This window comes from Uloborus diversus, unplaced genomic scaffold, assembly GCF_026930045.1.
Source record: "Uloborus diversus isolate 005 unplaced genomic scaffold, Udiv.v.3.1 scaffold_757, whole genome shotgun sequence".
Taxonomy (NCBI): domain Eukaryota; kingdom Metazoa; phylum Arthropoda; class Arachnida; order Araneae; family Uloboridae; genus Uloborus; species Uloborus diversus.
This window is the reverse complement of record NW_026558964.1, coordinates 58,721-81,317: the sequence shown is the minus strand read 5'-3', so window position 1 is coordinate 81,317 and position 22,597 is coordinate 58,721. Positions and strand designations below refer to the sequence as shown.

General features: G+C 32.8%; 2 protein-coding genes across 2 annotated transcripts in view; both read left to right on the top strand.

The window, feature by feature from the left end:
- The window catches only part of LOC129233873 (uncharacterized), a 27,926-nt gene extending 7,084 nt beyond the window's left edge, over nt 1-20,842 (top strand). Inside the window, exons 3-6 of the mRNA XM_054867801.1 lie at nt 2,527-2,622; nt 8,679-8,849; nt 18,712-18,798; nt 20,705-20,842. Coding sequence (XP_054723776.1) covers nt 2,527-2,622; nt 8,679-8,849; nt 18,712-18,791 — 347 coding nt within the window. The 3' untranslated portion in view covers nt 18,792-18,798; nt 20,705-20,842. The remainder of the gene's footprint in view (nt 1-2,526; nt 2,623-8,678; nt 8,850-18,711; nt 18,799-20,704) is intronic.
- Nucleotides 20,618-22,597, top strand: LOC129233872 (uncharacterized). The gene has a single exon (XM_054867800.1). The coding sequence runs from the start codon at nt 20,822-20,824 to the stop codon at nt 22,403-22,405; it is 1,584 nt and encodes a 527-aa protein (XP_054723775.1). The 5' UTR covers nt 20,618-20,821; the 3' UTR covers nt 22,406-22,597.

The following is a 22,597-nucleotide window of genomic DNA, read 5'->3' as shown; positions in this document are numbered from 1 at the left end:
CTTTGAAATTTTTTGAAATTGAAGTCCTAAAAATGAAGTTTTAGACAATTTTAAACGATATGGAAAGGGAGGAAGAAGTTCGGGGATGCTCTCTTAATTTTTCAAAAATGAAAATGAAATGTCCTTAATAAGCTCAGTTGTAGACTATCTTTGCTGAAGTTAAGAGAAGAAAAGAGGTTTGGGCGATGGGGTTTTCTTGGAAATTTTTTGAATTTGAGGCTCTAATAACGCAATCATAGTCTATCTTCGTAAACGTTAAGAAAAAAGCTTTGATTCAAAGCCTCCTCTCCTGATTTTTTTTTTTTTTGGAATTGAAGTTTCTAGATGAATTTTAATGATGTAAAGGGAGAGAATGTTGGGGGTATTGCGAAGGAAATTTTCGAAATTTTAAGTCCAGAAAAAGAGTAGTAGGTTTTTTATGACAAGGAGAATTGTTCAGGGAACCACAAATTTAATTTTTTTGAAATTCAAACCCTAAAAACAAAATTTCATACAAGCTTTAATAATGTAAAGGGGGACATTACGCACTCCCCTGGATTTTTTTTTTTTTTGTTTGGAAATAAAATCATAAAAACCCTTTTCCTGGCTATTTTTGATGAGGTTAGGAGACGAGATGGGGCTCGAGGCTCTTCCCAATGGGTGTGCAAAGAAATGTTCAATCCCATAACAACTGACTTTTACAGCCCCTCCCTGCCCCCCCCCCCCATACCGTTCACCCCAACATCTCTACATATCATTCACCCCCATTTTGAAAATCGTGGGCCCCCTTCGGGCCTGGGCCAACAAGTGTCCCCCCCCCCCCCCCCGTGCACATCCATGGCTTTTCCCACAATATTTCTTAAGTTCCATCCTAAAAACGCAACTACAAGACATCTTTCAGGATAAGAGTTGGAGGTTTAAAGAATCTCTCACAGAAATTGTTCAAAATTGAAGTTCCAAAAATGAAATTTTAGACGATTTTGAATGATGTTAGAGAGAGTTGGATTCGTCACTCTTTCGCGGAAATTTGTGGAGACCAAAGTCCCTGAATCAAAGTTTAAAATAGTCTTAGAGGAAGTTGGGGGTCAGGTACTTTGGTATGAGAGGGAACGGGAGGGGAAGCTGCTGCATCCCTGTAGTTTTACTCCTGCATTCGTCATCGCGCTCAAGTATTGATGCTACTCTAAAATGATGCTAGTTTTCTCCTATGCATTTTAATTTTTAAACTATGCAATGATTCATTTTTAAATAGAGGGATAATGTCCCGACCCCTTAAAAAATGCTCCGCGACCCCCTTAGAGGTAGCGAGCCCCTGGCCTATGTATTTACAGTTAGCGTCTACTATGCATTAAGTTTTCTTTTTTAATATCTCTTCATATTTTTGGCTGATTTGAAAACTTGGCATGTAACTGAACAGAAACCAGCAAAACCCCTAGAAACATTTTAAAAGTGGAAGGAAGTTTCCCTTTCTTGCTTAAAGCTTGTTTTTTCCGCCCAGTAAGATTAGATTTTTGCCAGTGATGGCTAAAGTGGCAAAAACAAAAAGACATTTGTCCAAAACTGTCCAGGATTTTTCACAGATCCCTTTTTTGTGAAAAATTTAAACATTTGGAGACAAATTTAATATTTCAAAATTTATACATACAGTAATGTATCTGAAGGGAAGGGGGTATTATGGTGCAAATTGCACAATTGAAATTATTATAATACAACTTGTTTTAATCAAAGGAAGTGTTTCAATATAATAGCTGCTTAACGTGTTTGAAACCATTGAGAGTTAAAGCCGTCAGGTGATAGGAAACACCCTGTACAGCTTTAATAGCATTTCCAAGGGTGTAACTGGTACATGATTGCTTCTTTTAACTCAGTCAAAGTAAGCCAATCTGTGTTACTCACATGACTTTTAGTAGCTCTACAACCAAAAGTCACTAGGTGTAAAATCTGGAGACCTTGGGGACCATTCTTGTGTATTCTTCATTTTTCTAGAAGTTTTCTGAAAACACTTTGTGAAGAAAAGCATCATGTTTGAGCTCGGAAGTTAAAGATAACATTTTATCGAAATTTGTTTTAAATTCAGCTTTTTGAATCTTCGAAAATCGCTTGTGCAAAAGTGTTTCTCAAAGTAACATCAAAACAACATCCTCTGAGTCTAGATAATATGCAATCAACTTGTTTGTTTTCATGCATTATGCAATTGCATTTTATATTCACTAGACCTACATTTTAGTCAGAAGTGTATAACTAATATATATATTACTTATATTTATTACATGTATATAATTATTTTTCCATTAAACAAAAATACCCCATGCTTCTAAGCATTTGTGTACAAACCACCTCGTTTTATTGTAAATAGCTCGTATTACGAGCTTTTAAAGAGCCTACTAACGTTTGGATCACCTCGTAGATGAAAGTATTAATGTATCCTTGATACACTTCAGTTTTCCAAAACAGTTCTTATTAAAATTAAAGAAATCAAACTATTTGCTTAGTGTTCAGAATGTTTTTTTTTTGTATTAATATTTATTTTCTTTTTATTGCATACAGTTGATGATGGCTCAGCAAAAATTGATTGTGCTTCATGGCATAAGGAACCAACTGTGATTGAAAAAATTAAAGACTTAGAAAAAAAAGTACAAAATGGTATGTTTACTCAGGTATAATTTCTTGCACTATATTTTATATTCCGAAATCATGTTCTTGATTATGTCTTCTGACTTTTAATGGAGTAAGATAACTAAAAATACTATTGGGATACCGCCTCCTGCTCACTGTCACTTGCCAGCCCCTCAGAAATGCTTTGCAGCTCCATGCAGATCTCTTTGGGTTCTGTACTCACTGCGTCCCTCACTGGATTGATTGTACATAGTAATTATTATTAAATATGTAAATCGATTATTTCAGAAAGGGCGTAAATCCCAATAATGCAACTTTTCAGGAATCAATAAAAAGTGATTATTTTATTCGGAAATAACTAAACTCTAACAAAATTTTTCATGACTAATCTCGCCACAAGTTGGATCATTACCTCACCTTAAGTTACGTTTCAGTTCATCACTGAAATTAATTATTTTTTTTTAATTTGGACTTATGCCTTTTCTGCAATAAATATCCTGAAAGACTAGTTTAGAGTGATGAAAATGTAAATCAAGTGAAACAGATTTGTTTCAGACTCATTTATGATAGTAAAAAATAACATAACAAAGTGACAAAATAATTAGTGAAGTCCGTATTCATAAATTCCTTATCTTTAGAAAAGACATCTTGTATTTTCCTCTTTCTCTCGTCTTGGTTTTGTGAAATAATAAAGTCTGGTGTAAAAAAAAATAAAAAAAAAGATACAAAAACTTGCAAACTGTGGAAAAAAGCAAAAGTTTTATATGTGTATTAAACTATATTCATATTCATCAAATATATCCTTCATGGAAATCTCTTTTTTTCTATCCTTCTCTTGTCTAATTTTGTGTACCAAGTTCGATGTACATATTAGTGTGATTATGTTCAAAATTGCACTGAATAACTATCTTGATGTATTATTTCTTCCTACAATATGAAAATTTTCCCTTTATACTCAATATTGGCAAAGGTAGTTCAGCCAACAAGCGTTACTTTGCAATATTTCCTTGAAAACTGTCAATAAAATAGCTAGCCTGAAACCGTTGCTTTAATGTTCTATCGAATATTTAAACATCATGAATGTTGAAAATCGAAACCATTTTTTGCCCAGTAGAATCTTTTTTCCAAAATCTCAACTTGTTAGATAAGTCCTCTTGAAAAATGAAGGCCACATGTTTTAGCAGTTACAGATTTCATTGTTTTCAACAGATTTAACGGTGAATCTTGATGTAATTTCAGAATTTCACTTGTAGAGATTGAATTTCGCATAGAAATAATCTGTCATGTATCTGTTTACAGAGGCGTGCGCATGGGGGTCACCAGGGGTGCCGTTGAAAGTCCAGGGAACTATAATGTTTTGCTGTATTGTGCAGGGGGACTGAAATGAGACTGAGGTGGCTGTGGCATACTGCCAAAGAAGTTTCTCATAACCTTCTACATCACACACCCAGCCTGCATCATTTCTTCTTCAACTATACCCATTGCAGTTATGTTATATTACGAGGACAAATCAAAAAGTCTTTGTGCCTATTTTTTTAAGCCAAAATATGGCTGGGAATACAAAACAAATATGTACATTCCCAGCAGTGACAGTTCCATTAACCGTACCAGCCGTATCTGCTTTTTGCTCGGAAGAGCGGAACTGCTATCAGTCATTTAAGATGATGAACCATCTTCAGACGTCCACAGCTTATGAGCAGCAAAGTGTTATTTGTTTACTATGAAGCAAAAGAGACAAACACCCCTTGTGTCTCTTCAAGAGAGACACTTTTCCCCATGTGTGGGGAGCATTTCCCTACGAATTGCTATTTGTGTTTGTCCGTTGCTCCGTAGAAAACGAATAACATTTCGCTGCTCATAAGCTGTGAAAGCATATGAGCTTTCACAGCTTATGAGCAGCGAATTTGTTTTGTGTAAATAATATTATTCAATGGATAAAAAGGTCAGTTTCACAGATGATAAAGGAATTGTATCATCATTATAGGTAATTAACGAATTATCTTTACGAATTTAGCCCAGCTGGCAACTAATTTGCCTTTTGGTGCTTCCCTGGGTTTAACTATGAGTGATCCTCCCAAGGTCCCCTTTTTGATCCTAACTGATCCTCTTTAGTCCCTTTTTGATTGAAAATGGTCCTCTTTTACCCTTTTCTGAAGCTAAAATGTGTTGAGAGCCCTGAAAGTTATTGTGTATCGTATCAGATTTTTCGAAAAGAATAATAAATTTGCTTACATGTAAATTCTTACGAATATAAAAATGTATGATGCATTGGAATCCAAAAAAAAAATCTCGCCAAAAAATTTTAGATTTAGTAACAAAATAATTAATTAAAAGCTACAATTATTTCATGTGTATCACTAGTCATTGTCGCATTAATTGTTTTTTGATTATAGTAATTGCTGAACTAGTTACGTTTCGCTTTAACTTGAATGTTTAGAAACATATGTCCAAAGCATAGATCAGATGGTTACGGTTTGATTTTCACAAAACACTAAATTAGATTTTCTTGCGAAAACTATTTTTTTTCTTTAAAAATTGCATCCTGTGAGTCATAGAAAATTACGAGCAGAAGTCAGGGAAAGTCATGGATTTCAAAACTCAAAATGTAGCAGATACCCTCTACTCATATTGGTACAGCACCCGCCACTAACAAAATCACTGGATTATAAAATCAGCCACTTTTTAAAATCATATCTGTAAGAACAGAATCATTGCAATATAAAAACATGTTAAAACCATTCTTTAATAAAATCATTGTTGCCGTTTTATAAAATCATTTTTGGACATCATACTTAAAAAAATGATAAAGAAGCACCATGAAGTGACGGAATCCATCTCAGAAGATGAAGAAATCACAGTACCAAGTTTCCCCTGTTTAATAAATGTCAGTAAAGCGCTTGACATTATATGATGCACTTTAGAGTAAAGAGGAAAATATAATGTTGAGAAAGTTACAAAACATTTTGTTCACTTACAAATGATTTTGAATCTTTACACTCCAATTCTGTTAAAATATTGGCATATTGCTATTGGGTTAAGACCCTTATGCAATTAAAAATATGCACCTCATTTTTATTTGAAACACCTAAATCAAAAATAAATGAAGTATTTCGTTTTGTTTATAGAGTATTTAAACTTCAAAACCTTTCATTTTTTAAATGAGTGTAGGCATGCCGATTTATAAAATCAGCCATTTAAAATTAAATGCCCTCAGAACGAATGTGATTTTAATAAGCGGCGGGCACTGTACTTTCAATATTCATATATTGATATTTTGCAGTATGCTTTTTTGATGTGAGATGATACACGTAATGCTTTGAAAGTTTATTAAGTTTGCTTTCTTGTAAGATTGAAATCTGAGGATAATTCTTTTAACTGTAGCTAGCATTTAAGTCTCAAAAAGTTTTAATAATTTGATTTTTTCCAGATCAAATTGTTACTGCATCTGTTGTACCTTAAAATAGTGGATAGTTAGGGGATTGCGTAACTTTTGTCTGTTAGTGGAAGGGTGATTGCTAATCGGGAGGATTACTTATTGACAATAAAAATTATATGATTTGAATCGTATAATCTCTTCCAAATACACAACAAGCCTGAAAATTAAAAAAAAAAAATTGAGAATTTCAGTTTTTTTGATTTTTTAAATTTTTTTACATTTTTGTTTGGATGTCTTGTGTAATGCTCTGGATGGAAAAGTTGCTCTTGGTTAGTACTTAAAAAACAAAAGAAAGATTATTGAAATCAAATAATATTTTCCAATCCTGCAACGAGCCTGAATGTTCAAAAAGATATAGAAGTTCACCATTTATTTGATTTTCTTAAGCTTTTGCTTCAATATATACTTTTTTTTAAGTCGAGGGGTGTAGTAAAAGGGATGCTCAGTGGAGTGGTGTACTTCCTCTGGTTTATTGATTAAAGTTATATGTTTAGTTTTAAACTTTTTAATGAACTACAATTGTTTGACAAAGGAATCAACGAGTTCCGGGATCTACATCTTTTTTAAAAACTTGTGCAACTTGATTCACAACTCTTTATAACTGAGGCTCCCAAACTTCAGACCTCCCCGGACCCCCTCCAAAAAAGTACAAACTTTGCCCCCCCCCCCCCCCCTTGGCGCACAAAAAAAATATTTGACACAGTTAAATCTATTTTTTCTAATATATTTTTCACTAATTCCAGTGGCATCAGTGCTACTACCTTTCTCACCGCTCTTGTTCACCACATACTAACTGCATCAACAGAGTCCAGCAGGTGCAGGTTCAATATAGGATGAAGTATGCTAATAATATCAATATATTCTGAGCACTGAATATTTAAGGCTTTGGCGATTTGGCCAGAATGAAAGGATGATTGCCCATAATTTAATTACTGTATGAACATCTCAAACGTCCAACATTTACTTTCACTTCAAATTTTTTTGTCGAATAAACGCAAGATTATTATGCAGCAAATTTATATAACAGTGGTACTCCATAATTATTAAAATCAACTGCAAACTATGGCATGTGATTTGAAATTTTGAATGTTGACTTGTGAATTTAGTCTTGAAAAATTTGGAGCACAAGTTTTATTTGAAGTATAATATACCAGATATAAAAATGTGCCTCAATGTTTGCATTTTGCTTTGTAATATAGTTTTGTAACAATATGAACTTCGTCATTTACACAAATTTAATTAACGTGTGGTGTGTTTACTTTCGAGAGTTCCAAGGGGGGGGGGTGCTGCTGTGTCTAGCATGTACTTAAGCAAGAACTTTTTTAGAAGAAATGTGTCCTTGAAATAGAATGAAATAAAAATTAACACATAGTTTGTTTTTTGTATTTCCTAATAACATTTTTTTCATTTTTCTATTAAATTATGTTATAAAATTAAATTAAATGGGAAAAGCCTGATTTTAAAGTGTTTATAATTGAAGAAATTTAAAACCAAATGTAGTTAGAAACAAGCATTTTTGTAACATTTTTATATTGCATTTATATGCATAAAATGTTCGCATTTTTAGCTTTCCCCACAAATTATTTGCCTCTGGAACACTGATATGGTTCCAGACATATGATGCACATGTAACTTGTTAAAATATGAATAGTGAACCCTGTAAGAGAGACTTCACCAGGAAATATTATTACAAACTATGATAATTCTCTGCATTCTTAAAGGAAAAGATCTTTATCAATTCTGTTTTTAATGAACAATATTATGTCATCAACTTCGTCTTTTTGAATTTAAGTGGTATGTGTACTTGATTGAAATATTATAAGTTCTAAATGATGGAGATCTTTCCACAAAATTTTGAAGCGCTTAAATATTGGAATATCGAGTCTAGAGAACTAAGAAAGGCAAGAACTTCTTTAAAGACACTCTGCAGTACGATTTCAAGTGCATGATGATAGCAATACAAAATGCAATATATCACCGTTCAGCTTTTGCTCTTAAAAGTTACATGCACAATTTATACGGCCGGTATTGTAAGCCGCTGTATAAAACACTACAGCTTGAACAGTTAGCAATAAAGAGCAATCATCTAAGATATCATATACAACTGAAGAAATATCTCTGAAATTCTGAGTAGCTGTTCAACATTGGAACCTGAAGCTATCATGGTAAGCCTATGGGCGTTTTTTTCCAGTTACATCTGGATGTAGCTTTGTATCCCAGGGAATAGCTAAAAAACCTAAATTTAAATTCATGAAATCTGATTTTACCTCTCGAAGATTTTCTCCTGCTTTCTTATGGGATGTACGATTCATTACAAGGTCATTTGGAGTTAAATTTACTGCATCTGCATAGGCTGTTAATAAATGAACAGCATCTTTATCCCTAATATGGCATTTGTCTAACAGTGATGAAAGGCGAGCAGATATCAATAGTAAAAAAGTTCAACAGGTTAGGATAGATACCCATTTCAGTTTCTAAATCTTCTCAATCGCAAGAAGAATTTGATGATAATAAAGGACTATGTACTGAAATTGAAGAAAATTAATTTAAAGTATAGATTTTTACATTATTCTGATCTGGATTTCATATCATATTTTGTATTTATTTAATGATTTATACTTTTTTGAAGTGTCCAATACATTTTTAGATAATCAAGAATTGAGCGAGGAAGCCAAAGAATTTTCCCACTTGCTGCTAAATAAAGTTGAGCGTACAGAATCTCTTCCGAGAGAAAATTATACCCATGGTGATGTTTTAATATGTTTGGGAATTGTGAAAGCTGTAAGAGGGAAATTGTTGATTGATATTCATCACCATTGTATCCTTTCAAGAACTCTACTGGTTTAATCTTAATATATAAAAATCTTCTGTGCGAACCATAAGGCTTTTTAACAGCTAGACCGATTTCGATCAATTTTTTTGCGTGTGATTAAGTTGTTGCGAATATGGTTTAGAAGCGAGATGGATCGAATTGGAAATGTTTTTGTTAATGGATTAATTAATTTAAACATTGGATGGTTATATCTCTCTAATGATTAATATTTATTTTAACCTATTGTTGAGCAAGAATTGAAATAAATATTTGACCCATTGCCAAAGGACAATAAGAAAGCCAGCTGTGCTTTTTGTGATGAAATTTCCTACTGTGATATTTCAATTGAGAACAGATAAAACGTAGAGAGAGAGAATGAAGCCTTCATTTCTTAAAAGCAGCAATTTTTGGTCCCGTGATACATTTTAAAGTAAGGTACTGGGAGAAATCGGGTTTCTTTCATTAGGTTCAAGCAAAACGTGTCATCTGTCGTCGTAGTTGAACCATGTGACCGGATCGGTGCTTTAAGTTTTCCTAACCAAATGATCCATCTAAGTTTTGGCACCAATGTCAAGAATACTTTAGGGATTATCAAACTTATCAGTACATTATTAAAGGAAAAGATGATGGAATTTAGAAACGAATCAAATTTTATTTTCGTCTAGATAAATTACAACAGGGTAGTTCTGCACACAAAAGATCAGTGCAGTGGAAGTTCTTTCTTGAAGTTCTTCAAGTGATGTGTTCTTTGGTGGAAAGAACACATTAGGCAATATATGAAGTTTTAAAAGTTTTTGTTTAAAAGGTCAGACCACTAATTGGTCGGAGTTAGCTTCAGTCACTGATCGGCTGGATTACAATAACATGGTGGCTTGGGGACTTTGGCTATAAACAATAGAGTTGCTAGATTTGTTTACATTTTAAAGCTACTGTTAATGTATTATTGGGTTTTTTTTTTTTTTTGTTTATTTGGCGAAATGTTTCAAATTGCAAAGAATAATTTTTTGTTTTTAAAGAGTGTCATTTTAGTTGAAGAATGTTTCATTTTACATCGGAAGGGGGGTTTCGTTTATTCAGAGATCTATTTTTACCTTTGCACAGGCATCGCAGCGTTCCTATATTCCTATATTTTCCTATATTTCTGAAAAAGTTCCTATAATTCCTATAATTCCTATATTTTCCTATATTTTCAGTTTCCGATTCCTTTTTTTTTTTTTTACTTTTCCCCTCGACTTTTGGCTACCGCCTTTTCCGCGATCCACGTGCAGCCGCCATTTTATCTTTCCTACTATGCAGGGCTCCCAAATGGTTCGCTTTTCCCGCCAAAGTCCGTGTTTTAAAGTCCGCTTTAGACTTTTGACATTATGGTCTGATTAGTTCGCTTTTATATTATTTTTACTTAAATATCAGATTTTAAAAGTTTTTCATTTCGTTAAAAGTTACTGTTCTCCCAAGCACGCCGCCGCAGCGCGTGTTAAACAAAGTTCGTACGCCCATGAAAAACCTTGAAAAGTTCTTGGGGGGAAAAAAAAGGTCATACACACACATTTTCTAGTGTTTGAAAACCTTGAAAAAGTATAAAAAGTTTCTTTATTGCTTGAATTTATTTATTGTTTGGATTGTGCTTGTAATTCTTTTAAAAATATTTCATTAGTGCAATTTTCTGAACATATATATTCGATATGATTTATCGCGAAAAATTGCTTTCGTGTTTGAGGTTTCAATCCTTTTGCATCTTGTTAATATTTTGATTCTTTTTACAATCCAAAGTGATTTTGACATGTGCTTACCTTAGCTTAGCTTATTTTTCGTTTAATTTCAATAATTAATGAAGGAATTATTTTGGAAACCATGGCAACATTGAACTTACTCGGCTCGGACGCGGAAAAATGCTTCTCGCTTTTCAAATTTCAATCCTTTTGCATCCTGTAAATATGTTGATGTTTTCCACAATTAGAAGTTATTATTTTAGTATATGCTACTTTAGTTTAGCTTATTCTTCGTTTGATTTTAATAATTAACGAAGGAAATATTTTGGAAACCATAACAATAACATTGAGCTTATTCGGACTTCGCTGAAAATTGCATCTCGCGTTTGAAATTTCAATCCTTTTGCACAGTGGCGCCGACTCCATGGGGCTTGAGGGGGCCCGAGCCCCCTCAAAAATATTTTTGAGGGGGCAGAGCCCCCCCCCCCCCAATAAATCAAGAAAATTATAAGTTACATTATGCTTTCTAAACTCATAAATTTATCTTTTATTTTCCTTGTTTGAAGATAGTTTACCTTGTAAAATATATTCAGTAATGAGTTAAAACAAATAATTATTACGGTTGTGTAAGCAGGTTAACTGAAAACGAGTGGTGCGAATGATGATAGTGTTACAGTGCTGCGAGTACTGTAAAAATTTGTCCCAGTGCGCGAACTTACGGGTCAAGTCTGTTGTCTGTTGCCGGTGGGCAGCGCTGCGGCGCGCTCACCTAAGTGTTGCTGATCTGGAAAAATATACATGAGAGTTTGATTTGTACATAAAATGGGAGGCGTGATAGTTTTGAATACTCTTGGGAATCGTGTTTAAAAGAAAACCTTCACAAAATGATGATCCTTCCCTTCCTCGGAATCGACGTGTACCAAAGAAGTATGAAAACAATGCAGGCAGCTTACCGCACACTTTCAAAATCCCAAAGGAAAACATTTGACTCGCGCTACTTATGCAAAATAGCTATAACACGATTTTTTCTCCAGTATTCAGACCTAACGCGAATTCCTCACCGCAACACGAAAATTCTCGGAAGGGAATCGTGGTGTGTTCGTATCAGCTTTGTTATTGGCTACTGAAAATTTTTTTTTCATAAATGGATCTTTATCCTTTTAGCATCGCTGAGAGTAGAAGTTCCCTTTTCATTTTAAATGCGAAAGTTAATGAAATATAATGACACCTAAGAGCGCTGTTTCATCTAAAGTTTGTGAAGATAAAAAGAGAAAGTTTCATGACAATTAAAGAAAAGCTAGAGCTTCTTGAAAAGCTGATGGTCAACTAAAAAATGCGTTGAAGGTAGCACGAGAATTAGGTATGAGTGATTCTTTCGTACATACAATTACAAGTCAAGAAAAGGAAATCCGTAAAAATTCACCGAGTAGTGTCTTGCAAAAATTTATGAAAATGGAAACTGATCATGTATTGTGTACGAATATCATTAATTGATCGACTGTACAGTACAACTAAAGATGCATTTGCTTTTCTTACTATATACTGTGTCTACCGTATACGGGTTTATTTTTTCTTTCTTTCCCATTAATCATTGATTTTGTACATTGTAGCAGTATTTTATGTTGAATAAAACGTTTTTTTTAAATACAAGTAAACATTCAGTTCTTTATGTAAGAGACAGTAATGTACAGTTAGTTAAGAGATGGTTTTTAACAGTTTGAGGAGGTGTTTACAAGTGTCTAAAATAATTGGGTACGTTTATAAAAAATTTTACACATACCCTTTTTCACAACGCGAAAATTCGACCTACGCGAGAGGTCTTGGAATGCATCCCTCGCGTAAGACGGGAGTTGACTGTACTACAAGGCAATATACATTGAGGTTTGTAAAATTGTACAATTTTGCATTATTGGGCGATTTACATCAACTGGACGCACACAGGTTATTGCAGTTGAACAAGAGTGCTTGCTTTTATTAAACAGAGGTGAAAGAGAAGAGAACATTTTGAAAAATCAACTGAGTTTTTCAAAAATGACCTAGACATTGAGAGACTGCGTTTACACTTTAATATGTTAGCCGATATCACTAATGTAAAAACAATTGGTCTTAAAAAGCATGCGCAAATTAAATTTCCTTTTTACAAAAATACTGTGTGTGTTTGTATTTATTTCTTCCGTTTTTCGAAGCCAAAAAATATGTGTCGGGCTTGTCGAGTTTTCGAGGTTCTAGTATTGATTATATGATTTTAAAAAAACTTTAAAACTCACTATTTTTCATCTCAAATTTAGAAAATTTCCTGCGGCATGCCCCCTTTCCCCCGATATTTTTTAAGTCGGCGTCTCTGGCAGTGCCCTTCAATGCAAGTCAAGCGCCCTACCTTTTCCATGCCTAGCCACGGCACTGCATGACTCCCCATAAAATAGAACAAAAAAATGTCTCTTACTAAGACAAGTGACATATGATCTAGTTGAACCAGAAAAATTTGTATACCAATTTTTTGATTGTTTTACTTTGAAAACGCCATGCCACATACTGTTTGTTTTTTAAATTATACACACCAGAAAATATGTAAATTGGCATTTTCAAGGCACAACAATCAACCTTTATTTGGGGGGGGGGGGAACCTCCATGGGATTACATAACCCCCTAAACCCCCGATGATGACTGGGCCAGCCTCCCCAATGATTTTTGCAAGTCGGCGCCCCTGCTTTTGCATCTTGTAAACATTTTGATGTTTTTGGCAATTTGAAGTTATTTTGACGTATGTTTCTATAGATTGGCTTATTTTTCGTTTTATTTCAATAGTTAACCAAGGAAATATTTTGGAAACCATAACAATAACATTGAGCTTATTCGGACTTCGCGGAAAATTGCATCTCGCGTTTGAAATTTCAATCCTTTTGCATCTTGTGAACATTTTGATGTTTTGACAATTGGAAGTTATTTTGACGTATGTTTTTATAGATTAGCTTATTTTTCGTTTAATTTCAATAATTAATGAAGGAATTATTTTGGAAGCCATGGCCACATTGAACTTACTCGGATTTCGCGGAAAAATGCTTCTCGCGTTGGAAATTTCAATCCTTTTGCATCTTGTAAATATTTTGATGTTTTCCACAATTGGAAGTTATTTTGACATATGCTACCTTAGTTTAGCTTATTTTTCGTTTAATTTCAATAATTAACGAAGGAAATATTTTGAAAACCATAACAACATTGAGCTTATTCGGAATTCGCGGAAAATAGTTTCAATCCTTTTGCACCTTGTAAACATTTTGATGTTTTTGACAATTGGAAGTTATTTTGACATATGCTACTATAGATTAGCTTATTTTTCGTTTAATTTCAATAATTAACGAAGGAATTATTTTGGAAGCCATGGCAACATTGAACTTAATCGGATTTCGCGGAAAAATGCTTCTCGCGTTGGAAATTTCAATCCTTTTGCATCTTGTAAATATTTTGATGTTTTCCACAATTGGAAGTTATTTTGACACATGCTACCTTAGTTTAGCATATTTTTCGTTTAATTTCAATAATTAACGAAGGAAATATTTTGAAAACAATAACAACATTGAGCTTATTCGGACTTCGCGGAAAATAATTTCAATCCTTTTGCATCTTGTAAACATTTAGATGTTTTTGACAATTGGAAGTTATTTTGACATATACTACTTTAGATTAGCTTATTTTTCATTTAATTTCAATAATTAACGTAGGAATTATTTTGGAAACCATGGTAACATTGAACTTACTCGGACTTCGCGGAAAATTGCTTTTAATGTTTGAAATTTCAATCTTTTTGAATCATGTAAATATTAAAATATTTTGCCCAATCGAATGTTATTTTCCCATATTCCAACTTAGATTAGCATGTTTTAGGTTTAATTTAGTAGAAAATAAATAAATTTATTTTATGGGAAGCATGCCAACATTGAACTTGGTTCGTGAAAATTTGCTTCTCTGAGCTTTCAATCGTTTTGCATCTTATAAATATTTTTATATTTATGGCAATTAGAAGTTATTTTGACATGCTACGTCAGATTAACTCGATTAAATTTTTACTTAAATAACTAAAAAATTAATATTTTTTGTGTTGTTTAATTCAAGCTTATTTAGTTTTCCAAACATAATTTTGATTATCATTAGCTTATTTTCGGTTATTACTGTTTTTTTGTGTGGGAGGGGGAGGGGTATTAAATTTAAACAATTGAGCACATAACATTTTAAAGTAGCGTCTGTATATGAAACAAAGTTGAATTATGTAATTATATGAAGTTGAATTTGTACATCATTTCATTGTCATGATGCCTGCTGCTGTTGTTGTCGTGTGCCAAGTAGGCTGGCAATTTGAGGTGCACTGCTTCACTTTTCCAACTGTAGAGTAATTTGGTGTGAAGTCCGACTTCTACAGTACACACATGCCATAAGGACCCGTTTATAGGGGACAAGGACAGGAGAGAGAAAGTACGTCCATGCCCGAGCCGGGATTCGAACCCGGACCTTCCTATCGCAGTCGGACTTCTCTGACCACTAGACAAGGCAGGCGGCATGATGCCTGCTAAAGGGGGGGAATTTGTTCCCCCCCCCCATAAAAGTTCAAAGCACTCATGGCCCTGCAATCATGGATTTTTTTTTTTAATGTAAGCTTTATGATTCTTGAAAATATACTTTGAATATGAAAATTGCAAAACTATGCCTCATGTGATCTGCTTCTCTTTGTGATTGAGAATTTCAGACATTTTTAGGGAAACTTTCAATACAGTAGATCTGTTTGGTGTGTGATGGATTCATATCGGTGGAGAAGGGATATAAATGCTATTAAAGAAGCATTACAATACAGAAAAACACAAAAATAATTTTAAACTATTGAAAGATGAAGCACAGCTTCATCTATCCTTCAGTGAGACTACCAGCATCCCTGATTCAATTCAAAATGTATCATTACGCCCATTTAGTTCTATGGAGGCTGCCTTAAGTGCTGCGCTAAGTGCCTCCCCCCCCCTCCCATCCAAATGTTTGTGTAAATAATATTATTCAATGGATAAAAAGATCAGTTGTGCAGAAGGTGATAAAGGAATTGTATCATTAAAAATCAGTATTATGGTTAATTAACAAATTATTTTCAGGGATTTAGCAGCAGGCAGCTAATTTGCCTTTTGATGCTTCCTTGTGTTTAAATGAATGGTCCTCTCAAGATCCTCTTTTTAATCCTAACTGGTCCTCTTTAGTCCTCTTTTTGATTGAAATTGGTCCTCTTTTACCCTTTTCTAAAACTAAAATGTGTTGGGAGCCCTGCATTAGTTTCTAGAAAAGTGAAATTTTATCTGCACAATTGCATTCGATCCTCATTGATTTGGAGGCTTTCGTATGAACTTAAAGAAACGGTTTTGATTACTAAAATGCAGTTTCCTAACGACTTCTCATTTATTTATTTTGAAGTAATTTAAAAACCTATTTTAACTTAAATTTTCCAAAATGCATGTTTTTGTAAACAAGTGCAAGGTTCTATTTATTAATTTTTTTTTATGAAAGTAGTAAAAACTAACCCCCCCCCCTCACTTTTTGTACTTTAAAACTTTGGGACAGTGGTGGCCACCAAGTTTTTTAGGTCTGGATTATTTTGCTTTAATGACCAAATATTTCTAAATCAAATATATATTTTACTGGGTGTCCTTCAAAGTCATGGGAAATCGTGGATTTCAACTATGATCGAATTTGGTACTGAAAAGTCAGGATTTTCAGGGGGGAAAAATGGTCAAAAAGTATCATATCAGAGATTTTTCTGAAAAAAAAAAACACAGTATACATTTAAATTTTTAATTTCCATACATTTAAATTTTTACCTGAACACTTTTTTCTAGAAAAGAAAAGGAAATTCACAATAATTTCTTTTTCACAAAAATAAAGAAAATTCACAAAAAATATTTTGCTTTTTCGCATAACGGGGACTTAAAAAATGAAACCTGGATTGACCCCTGATATTACTGTGACATGTGACTTTGATTTCAGCATAGCACATGTTTCAACAACTTATAAAACTTTAAGTTTGGCTTTTACTGCATTGTCAAGTGATAACATAAATTAGAACAGAACTTCACGAATTTCATTCTACTGTACAGCTTGCCCATCGCAGTATCGGATCATGCAAAATCTTTCATTAAAAATTAGATTAGTGACACAGCTATTTTAAGAAAGATTTGTGTTCATCTACAAAAAGTTTGGTCTATTTTTTTTTTATTTTTAAAGAAGTATGCCTTAATATGTTTAGTACAAATTACAGTTTTACGCTCTTTTACTGTTTGTAAAATTGATTTTGTGTGTATTTTTAGACTTATTTATGCGTATGTATTGCACTTATGTCAGGTAGTGTAATTACATGTTTTTAATTGAATAGTAGTATTGCATTTTGAAAAAAAATTTTATACTGGCGAGCTTTGTTATCGAAATTCCTGTATATCCTTCTTTTTTTTCAAAATATTCCTATATTATTTCGAAAAATTCCTATATTGTTTGCAGAAAATTCCTATATTTTCCATCGAATTCCTATATTTTTTTCAGAAAATTCCTATATTTTCCTATATTTTTGTTGGCAAATGTCACTTCTATCCCTGCTTTGCATAGCTGCCAACATGCCAGCTTAAAGAATCTTATAGTGTGCAAGGTGGCTATATTTCTACCTTTTTTTGACCACCATAAAGCAAAGTATTAAAATTTAAAGTATTATAATATTTTCAAATGCTTAATTTTCAATTTGCCTTGACATGATTTGTGCCTTTATAAGCAAAAAAAAAAAAAAAAAAAACATAAATTTAAACATAAGTCAATAAATAAAATTTTATTTCTTTGAACTTAAACTTTGAAAAGTTGCTGATTTCGAAGCTTTCAAAAATTATCTATCAAAAACTTGTTTAAAACAATAGTTTTTCTGCTTTCAAAAGTGTTGGAAGTAAAAGAAAATTTAAACTGTTTGCAATTTATAGTAAAATTAAAACCAAAACCTAAAAATGTACAAATCTGCCATAAGATCGTACAAAACTTACGAAAATTTTGCAATGTACGGCTAAATCGTACAAGTTGGCAGCTATGCTTTTATCATTTTTTTAAACGATACTTTTTTGATTGTTTTATTCTTTTTCATATGGCGGATGTTGCTGCTGAATTTTCCGTTTGTTCTAGATGGGTCTTTAGTTTTTTACACTTAATATCTGAGGATGCTTTTTATGCTTTGAGTATGGCTGAAAGAACAAGCCATCAAGTATGGGAGAAAAAAAAAATTAATAAAACAACTGCTCAGTGGGCATTAGATAAATCAAGTTATAATAAATACTATACGCATTCTGATGCCAAGCAGCTTAAAACATTTTCTTTTTACTTATTTTTTTCAACAAAACGGTTCAAGCACTTGATAGTTTATTGAAATTTTTTAATTTTTCAATTTACAAAGTTTGAACCGAACAACATCTGTCAAGTCCTTTAGTAGCACATATATAATTAATCAGAATTTCATTATGTTTATCCACATAAGTCATAGATGCTTTAATTAAAAGATAAAAACTTTTTTTACTTTCGAAATTTTGACTTTTATAAAGGTCCAAGTATAGGTGTTTATTCTCTTGTATCTTGTCTCTCTTAGAATTCATCTAAGTTGGAAATTTATGAGGAAAATATGAATTTAAGAAAAGAAACTTCCAATGCTCAATGAGTACTAACCAATTTTTTTTTACTCCCTTTAATTATCAAATTTTTGAAGGTATCTCTTTTTACTGATTTATTTTTTGACTGAATGCTCCCCATTTGTTGCTACATTTAATATATATTTTTTAATTTTTTTTATTTTTTTCCAACTGTGAATTTGAGAAGTTGACTTTTAAAAGCCAGTAACTACATGATTAAACACACCTTCTCCTTTTTGCTTTTTCTAAAATGCAAAAATCAATGTTGAAAATTAGATATTTTTACCAATTAGTGTTTGAACTAAATTTTACATTGTCAAGTATTAATAGTTCAGAGTAACATATGCATCATGTTAGATAAAATAATAGGTCAGAGTTGGGTAATAAGTGTTGAAAATGTTTTGACAATCCAAAAATTATGTTGATAGATGACAACTGATTAAATATTCATTTATTGTGGTTACTTTCTTAACCTTCTTTCAGATAAAGTTGTTGATGTTGATGCAGAAACTATGTGGACCTATGATATTTTGTTGGCAAGAAAACTGACCAAACCTTCTTGATGGCACAGTATGTTAGCTAACATATTCAATAAATATTGGGAGGGATGGGCAACCTCAAAATATTGAAATATTTAGTTTATTACTGTTAGAATAAAGCAAATTGGTTTAAAAATACCTTTTCTTTTGGTAAGCTCCCCCCCCCCCCCCCAAATATTTTTCACCAAACTCAGCTCTGTTGACATTAGTACAGTAGAACCTCTCAATAAGGGACACTAAGGGGACCAGGAGTTTTGTCCCTTAAATAGAGGTGTCCCTTATGTGGAGGTATTTGAGTTGAGATATGCAATGTATTAAACCCAGATTATTTTGTAATAAACATAAACTATTAAGATAAGATGCTAAAAATAGTTTGTGTATACTAAATAAAATTCAAAATTATTCAAATTTCAAAATTTATTCCTTTAATAATTAAAACTTAATTTAAAAAATTGGGAATGGTATGGTTTTATAACTCACATGAATTATTTTGGAGTAATTCCTTGCATTAACTTGCTAGATTTCATGCATTTTAAAATTCAGTACAATATAAATTTCAATCAATGATCACATTTCAAATTTTCTACACAAAGCTATCCATCAGCCAATAGCCTACATGAATAAATTGCGTTGAGGGGAAGACATGCATGTAAATTTTAGCAAGAATTTTATAATGCATCGTAAACATGCAGTTTAAAATTCTTTAAAAAATTCATCATATTAGTACACGTTAATGTCAAAGTTTTACCAGTTGAATTTTAAATCCTTAAATTCCAGTAAATTCAATACTTTGCATGCATTCACACATTTTTTCTTTTTTTTAAGTTTTTGCTGTAACTGTCCTTTAAATAGAGCGTCCCTTATTCAGAGGCAAATACATGGAGCTCCCAATTCAAAGGGTCTGGAACCAGAAAAAAATGTCCCTTAAGGGAGGTACCACTATAAATGTTTTTTTGTTTCTTCAAATCAAAGGCTTTCGTTTTCCACACAAGGGAAAAAAAGTAATGAATAAAATAATAGCAATGAAAAAAATTCAAGAATCTGGCAAGATTTTATAAAATGGAATTAGACACACATTAGATGTAGACTATTCATCTTTTAAATTCAATTATGCTGAGGGAAAATTCAAATTCTTGAAGATTAAAGAAAAGGTAATTATTTTCATAATTTACTAAATTTTATTTATTCTAGTAAATTATATTCAGTTAAATAATAACAATTTGAAAATTAAATAAAAAGTTAATAAACTTAAATTTGCACAGTAAACTCCAGATTATCCACAGAATGGAATGGCAGGTTAACCCTGTATAAGAAAATTTTGCGGGCGTGGTAGTATATGCAACACTTGCATACATAACTATAACTGAAAATAAGTGTATGTGAAAAACACTTGTAAAAACTAAAAAGGAGCACTCATTATTACAACCTGATTACACACACACACATGAGCAAATAGTGCTACCAGATTTTCTTAGCAAGGTGCAAGCTGCTAAGCCGTCTGTAAAAATTAGTATTTTTCCTCAGTTTTTATGTTACGTTCTTTGAGATTGTAGGAAATAAAATTAATCTGTAATTTTGATGGGAGACATTTAAAATGGAAATAAAAGGCAAAAATCGAGGTATTCTAAAGCTCTGGTAATTAATATGCAGCCCCCTCCCCCCAGTGAAATGAACAATCTTTTTTGTCTCTACTTGTTAGTAAAGTTTTTTTTTACTTGTATTTAATCGACCAACTGTGCAAGTACGAAACTCATGACTTTGCATGGCATATTCTTGATTGTGACTCAGTTTTCTCTGTGTACAAATACACAATTTTTTACTTTCAGAGCAGTATGTAATTTATAATTAGAACAAATGACCACAATCTTTTAAAAAAATATCTTTATATCATGTTATTTTTGTAATATGTTTTCTAATTAATATTTCACATTTTACAGAGGTCCAGCTTCTTAACTCTTTTAGTGCTAGCCTAGATTGATGACTGACTAATTCATCGTCATTTTTGCTTTATTACAAATCATATTTGCATTACATTTTGAAGTTCATATTGAAGGATGAAAACTTATTGTTGTGTTCCATTTTGTAAGTCAAAAAGCGCAAAAGGAAATGGAATTTCATTCCATGAATTTCCATCAAAATTTTCAGTGAGAGCAGAGTGGTTGAGATTTATTTCTTTGGATAAATCCACAATAACTGATGGCAAGAATTATAACAGGGTTTGTAGTTTGCATTTCAAATCAACTGATTTTGTTATAACTCTTCAAAGAAGACGCTTAAGCAGTTATGCTGTACCCTCCCTATTAGAACCTAATGCAGACACAGCTATACAGGAGAAATGCAAGTTCAAAAGTCGTACCTCTGGAAAAAAATGTTCTTCCCTGAAACAGAAGAAAATAAATGTGCGACAAACTGATGATCAAGTTTCAGAGAAAGTCGCTGATCCAGTACCTTTGTCATCTGTTGCTAACAGCAGCAGACGCTTGAACAAAAATGCTGTGCGCTCCATTTCCCCCTCCTATACAGAAAATAATACACCCACAGCTAAACATAAAAAATGTAAGTTCAAAAGTCGTGCTTCTAGAAAGACAGCTCTTAAACAAAAGGAAATTGAAGCTCCACAAACTGATGCTCATGTTTCAGAGAACATTGCTGAGGCAGAACTTTTATTAGCAGTTACTGATAACCACAGTGGCTTGAAAGAAAATGCTGTGCCCTCCATTTTCCCCCTTTGCACAGAAAATAATACATCCACAGCTAGACATGAAAAGTGTAAGTTTAAGGTTTGTACTTCAGGAGAAAAAGCTGTAAAACAAAAGAAAATTGACGATCTACGAACTGATGATCAAGCTCAAGAGAACATCGCTGACGTTGGACTTTTATCATCTGTTGCTAACAGCCACGGATGCTTGAACGAAAATGGTGTGCCTTCCATTTTCCCCTCTTTTACAGATAATAATACACCCACAGCTAAACGTAAAAAATGGGAGTTCAAAAGTCATGCTTTTAGAGAGAAAGCTCTCAAACAAAAGAAAATTGATGCTCCACAAACTGATGATCAAGTTTCAGAGAACATTGCTGATGCAGAACTTTTATTAACAATTGCTAATAACCACAAAGACTTGAAAGAAAAGGCCGTGCCCTCCATTTTCCCCCTTTGCACAGAAAATAACTCATCCACAGCTAAACATGAAAAATGTAAGGTCAAGAGTCGCATATCCAGAAAAAAAGCTGTTAAACAGATGACAGTGTGTTCACTACAAACTGAAGACCAAGTTTCTGAGAACGTCACAGAAGCAGAACTTTTGCCATCTGCTTCTAACAGCCATGTTTCTGAAGAACGATGGGAAACAACACAAAATGTGAGCAATATTACCAGCACAAGTACGCAAACTAGTTACAACATAATGAAAGAGTTGGAAAAAAAAGATGTTCAGCTCCAAAAATTGAAAGCTGCACTAGCAAAAGAAAGAGAAAAAATGAAGATGTTGACCACTAAATTTCAGTCAGTGAGACAGAAACTGATCTATTATGAAACAAATGATTGTCACCAAGCTGTAGAAAATATCATTCTATTGGGAAAACTTGCAGACAGCGAGCGTGCCAAATTTTTAACAGAACAAATTCTGAATTTTTTCTAAAATCCAACAACTTAAAAAAAAAAACTTGATTTGCGAGACAGCATTGTATTGTTTCCAAAAAGGAGGAATGCAAATTTTTTTTTTTTTTTTTTTTTTTGGAGTTGCAATTGCTTCCTTTTGCCTTTCAAAAGTATCCTAGCAAAATATTTAAGTAAAGTGACCTGACCAGATTTCAAAAATTCGTGCCGCTAT